The 5000-nt window shown below is 46.4% G+C and overlaps 1 protein-coding gene across 5 annotated transcripts in view; it reads left to right on the forward strand.

The window, feature by feature from the left end:
• Window positions 1–5000, forward strand: part of qki2 (QKI, KH domain containing, RNA binding 2) — a 32994-nt gene that overhangs the window by 18731 nt on the left and 9263 nt on the right. For all 5 annotated transcript variants that reach the window (XM_030773728.1, XM_030773729.1, XM_030773730.1 and 2 more), the window contains exon 4: window positions 1389–1532. In XM_030773728.1, coding sequence (XP_030629588.1) covers window positions 1389–1532 — 144 coding nt within the window. The remainder of the gene's footprint in view (window positions 1–1388; window positions 1533–5000) is intronic.

The following is a 5000-nucleotide window of genomic DNA, read 5'->3' on the forward strand; positions in this document are numbered from 1 at the left end:
GTAAACACAGACCTGTTACATCTCACCTTTACATGTAATTATCTGACTTAAAGACAGGACACTGATCTCACCCATCTGTGTGTGTGTGTCTGTGTGTGTCTGTGTGTGTCTGTGTGTGTGTGTGTGTGTGTGCGTATGTTGACTGGTTTTTGATGCCTTGCTGTCCTAGTGCCTATCCTTTGAGTTTGCATGTGTGCGTGTGTGTGTGTGCGTGTGTGTGTGTGCGTGTGTGTGCGCGCGCGTGTGTGCGCGTGTGTGTGTGCGTGTGTGCGTGCGTGCGTGTGTGCGTGCGTGTGTGCGTGTGTCTTTGTTTTTAGTCAGATCCTCAGACGAAGGCCGGAGGGCTTTGAGTAATTGATAGTCTCGTGTGGTGTTGCTCCGTTGGTTGTAAAACATTCGTCAAGCGAAGTGATGAAAGAGAGAAACACCTGGAACATTCTCAAAGGTGTGGAGTCGGTCTGAGAGAGGGAGGTTTCCACGGAGACTCGTGTGTCAGAGCCCTGAGAAAAGCAGAGAGTGGCTGGACTCTGGGACCAGTATGATCTATAAACAAGCCCTCCAGAGAAGCTGGACCCCCAACAATCCACGCTCCTCACACCCCCGTTACATTAATATTCCATTAATATGGCCCCCACAGCTATTCTACTCAGCCCCTCAGAAACCTCTCAGGACAGGTCCAGTACAGCCAATCAGAAGTCACCGTGGTATGTGAGAAGAAATGACAGACCTGGGATGATGGGCGTGTGTCCATTTTCTGGATGATTCCGTAGACTGTGATTGTGAGTGGATGGAAAGAGTGACATCAGATCGTCTGTCTCTGTACAAACACTGGCTATAATCTGACACCGTGGCCCGGGGAGCAGCCGGCACGGGGAATGTGGAGTGTGTATGTGTGTGTGTGTGTGTGTGTGTGTGTTTGAGGCTGACAGGCCACAGTCCTGACTGTCACACATTACTGTCATTGTTCGTGTTCTGTTGATTCAGTTTGGAGTCGTCTGATTCTTAAGCTTCAGTGGTGGGTTTTTTTTTTTTTTATTTCCCTGTTTTTTTTCTGCTGGACCTCAGCAGTGTTGTAGACCGCAACGTTCTCTCTGTCAAAACACACCTGAAAGTTTTCAGTGGTTTTTGTGGTTGAGTATGATGCTAAAGGCTAACCAGAATGCAGAAGTTCACACGGCTGGTGCATTTGTGGAAACCCAGCATAGGCCTTGAATTTGTTCTGCAATATGTTAGAGCATGCTGTTTTACTCATCAGTTCCTTCCCCTCCCTCTCTCTCTCTCTCCCCCCCCTCCCCCTCCTCCTTCTCTCTCCCTTCCTCTCTCTTGCCTTCCCCCCTTCCCTCCCTCTCTCTCTCTCTCTGTCTGTCTGTTTTCTGTACTATGCACAGGAGGAGCAGAACAGGGGGAAGCCTAACTGGGAACATCTGAACGAGGATCTTCACGTCCTGATCACCGTGGAAGACTCTCAGAACAGAGCGGAGATCAAACTGAAGAGAGCGGTGGAGGAAGTGAAGAAACTGCTCATCCCTGCAGTGAGTGGACGCACACTTTCACTCTCACACTCACTCTCTCATTCACTCACTGGCTAATCTCACTGTTCCCAGTCAGCACAGCGCGGTACAACACCATAACGCAGTATACCACAATGCAACGCAACATAACACAATCGAATGGAACCAGACCTATTTTAATACAACGTAATATCTATAATACAACAAAGACATAACACAATACAATACAATCCAATGCAACAAAAGCAACCACACAACATAGTGGGCTCGCGCTCTCTCTCTCTCTCTCTCTCGCTCTCTCGCTCTCTCTCTCTCTCTCTCGCTCTCTCTCTCACTCGCTCTCTCTGACCCTTAGTCAGTCCCTCATGACTGATTCACGGCCCAGCAGATCCCCCGTCTCTCTGACCCCAGCCGCACAAGAAGAGCAAGTGCCTGGTGTTGATTTAGTGCTGAGAGTGTGAGCAGAGAATTATGTAAACGCCTCTTTAATGTTTATGGAACAAACACTCAGCAGAGCGAATTAAATTACGGCAACCACACACACACACACACACACACACACAGTGTGTGCGTAGACAGTGGAGGGGCTGACTTTAAGAATACTTTAAAAATATTAGCAAGAGCTCTTGGGATAATCACACAGAGGGCAAAGGTCATATGCGTGAGTATTTTTTCAGCGTTTACAAGTTCCCTCTGCATTGTAGATAAGTACACATGTATTGTTTGTAACTCCTAATTCACTTACACCATCCATATATATAGACAGAAAGATTTCGATACGTATGTCCGTTTAGACCAGCGCCCTAAAACCATACTCCTGTCATTTTCCTTAACCTTATGACGATCACCAACATGTGTCTGTCCATATGGATGTGTATGTTTGACTGATGAGAGGTTTACACACAGACTTGCTATAGATGTGGGCTGCAGAGCCACGGGGCCGTACAGTAGGGAAGAACTCAGATGGGACTTCTCTGTTTACCCTGTGAATGTGAGAGTGAAGGATGAACGGAGAGAGAGAACATGCAGCGTGCGGACGCGGGGTCGAAGCGTATCGCCCGTTAATCGGGATGGGGCGGCGTTCGTTCCGCGTTACCATGGCGACCCTCTCTCAGGACATGCCGATCGGTGATTGGCAGCCGTGGCCTTTCGCTGCCACCGAGTCCTGAAATGGAGGCTAAGCTCATTTTAAAGTTTAAAGTTGTTTAGACCGTTCAAGCTTTTATCTCTGAATAAACAAACTGTTGTCCTATATGCCATACTCTCATCTGTCTCAGAGAAAAGACTGTGAGCTTTTCAGAAGCAGCCGAGCTGTGTGAACCAGATCTAATCTGCTCTGATATTTACGCTCAGAGAGAGAGAGAGAAACAGAGAGAGAGACAAAAAGAGAAGTACAGAGAGAAAGACAGGGAGAGAAAAAGAGAGGTAGAAAAAGAGAGAAAGACAGAGTGGTGAGTCCTTGAGTGCCATTTTGTTTTCTGTGTGGATGCCGTGTTACTGAAAACAATCTAATGACAAGCATTACATTATATTTTTCAAACACTTACATTTTCAGTTTTTTGGGGGGGGTGTTTTAGACCAAAACAGCCCTTTACTGTAGCAAACCGAAAGTCTTTTAATCGTAATTTGATTTGCCATGACATTAATGGACCTGGCTTTGTCACCAGGGAATTTCCGATTTCTTTTTTCTTTTTTACCTTTTAAATGGGTAAAAAAAAAAGAATCCCACAGAGACCATCACAGCTTTTTCTCAGTGATGTGTAATCAATTTGACACTGTTTTCATTGGTTCACTCAGGAGGTGGGACAAAGCTACATCTTTCACTATTGGTCTGTAAGGCAGGACCTAAAACTGTTTTAGTCAGAGGTCAGTTATGCCTTGAGACAGTCAGTGAATATCAAAATGCAGACAACAGAAAGTTTTGAGATATTAGTGAGGTAGATATTGGTGTTTTGAATTATCGTGTCAGAAAAGGCTTTTGTTAAAATGGTCTCAACAAGTGTAACTTGTTGACATTGGGAGAATTTTGATGTTTGTTTTATGGAGTTGATGTTTTACTGCGCAATAGGGCAGTGTGAGATCCCTAGTGACCCATCTGTTCTGGAACAATGTGTTGAAATAAAGACACAGTCCAGTGATTCAGTCCAGAGATTTTACTGTAGAAGTGTGTACTTCAGTGTGTATTCAGATATTCACATATATGTGCTGCTAAATCCCGTGGCAGTGAAGTTTGTTTGTTTTTCAGTTTTAAGTAGGTTTGATTTGTAATGAAATCAGTGTAATAAATTGAGTTAAGCTGTGTTGTTGTTGTCGTAAGCTGAATATCAGTGTAGTTTCTGTAAGTCCTGTTACTTGTCCACTGCGCTTTAGGAAGTTGGCTTAAGAGGAAGACAGGGTGTGTGGTGTGGGGTTCAAGTTCAAGTTTATTTGTGTAGCGCTTTTTACAATCAAAACTGTCTCAAGGCAGCTTTACAGCAATCAGAGCCTGAACCCCCAGTGCGTAATCCCAAGGCGACAGTGACAAGGAAAAACTCCCTAATGACGCGAATGGGAGAAGGAAACCATGGGAGGAACCAAGACTCCACAGGGGGAGTGCATCCTCCTCTGGCCAGCGCGTAAAGGAGACACACGCACGCACACACACACACACACACACACACACACACACACAGGGAAGATGTGTGGCGCGGGAGGAAGACAGGGCGTTGGGGGGGGGGGGGGGGTGTACAGGGAAGTGGGTGTTTCTGTAATTAGGGAAGAACTGAAGGGAATCGCCATAGAAACACATTGTCCTGTCAGAGGGAAATGTCTTTCTTTAACAGCTCTGTACTTCCATATAGTAATAAAACTAAAGACCCCCCCCCAGCTGTTCCTCCTCCAGCACTGCGCAGTGTGCACCACCAAACGCTCAACTCTGGCCTTTTCCACGGTCTCAATACCACAGCCAGTCTCACCACAAAACCCTCCATGCACCTGCATTCTCCCTGCTGTCTGTCTCTCTGTCTGTCTGTCTGTCTGTCTTTCTCTCATCCTCTCTCTCTCACTCTCCCTCTGTGTGTCATACACTTCACTCTGTGTTGAGAGACTTCCTCGTTTCTCTTCCTAGCCTTCGTTTGTTTCCTGATTTAAGCACCGTGATGTTCATCACTCAACAGCATCGTTAGAGCCCAAGTTCTCTGTGTGTATCCCTATGACTCAGTTTCTTCACTGTGTGCACATACACCTGCGTATTCATGCACTCTGGTCTTACCATAAACACTGCCACCTGTAGAGACTGGGTCAGCCTAGAGGGTTCTGATTGCTATTTATGAAACACACACACACACACACCCCTACCTCACTGATAACATGTCGCTTCCACCCATAACGGCATACCGGACAGGACGGGAGTGGGTCCTGCCAAAGAGCTCTATTAATAACCACCAGAGCGGTTCTGATTGGTCAAGCCAGAGGTCCTCATGTTATGAAGGCAGCGGTAAACAATGCCAC

The sequence above is a fragment of the Chanos chanos genome, chromosome 5, assembly GCF_902362185.1.
Source record: "Chanos chanos chromosome 5, fChaCha1.1, whole genome shotgun sequence".
NCBI classification, from domain to species: domain Eukaryota; kingdom Metazoa; phylum Chordata; class Actinopteri; order Gonorynchiformes; family Chanidae; genus Chanos; species Chanos chanos.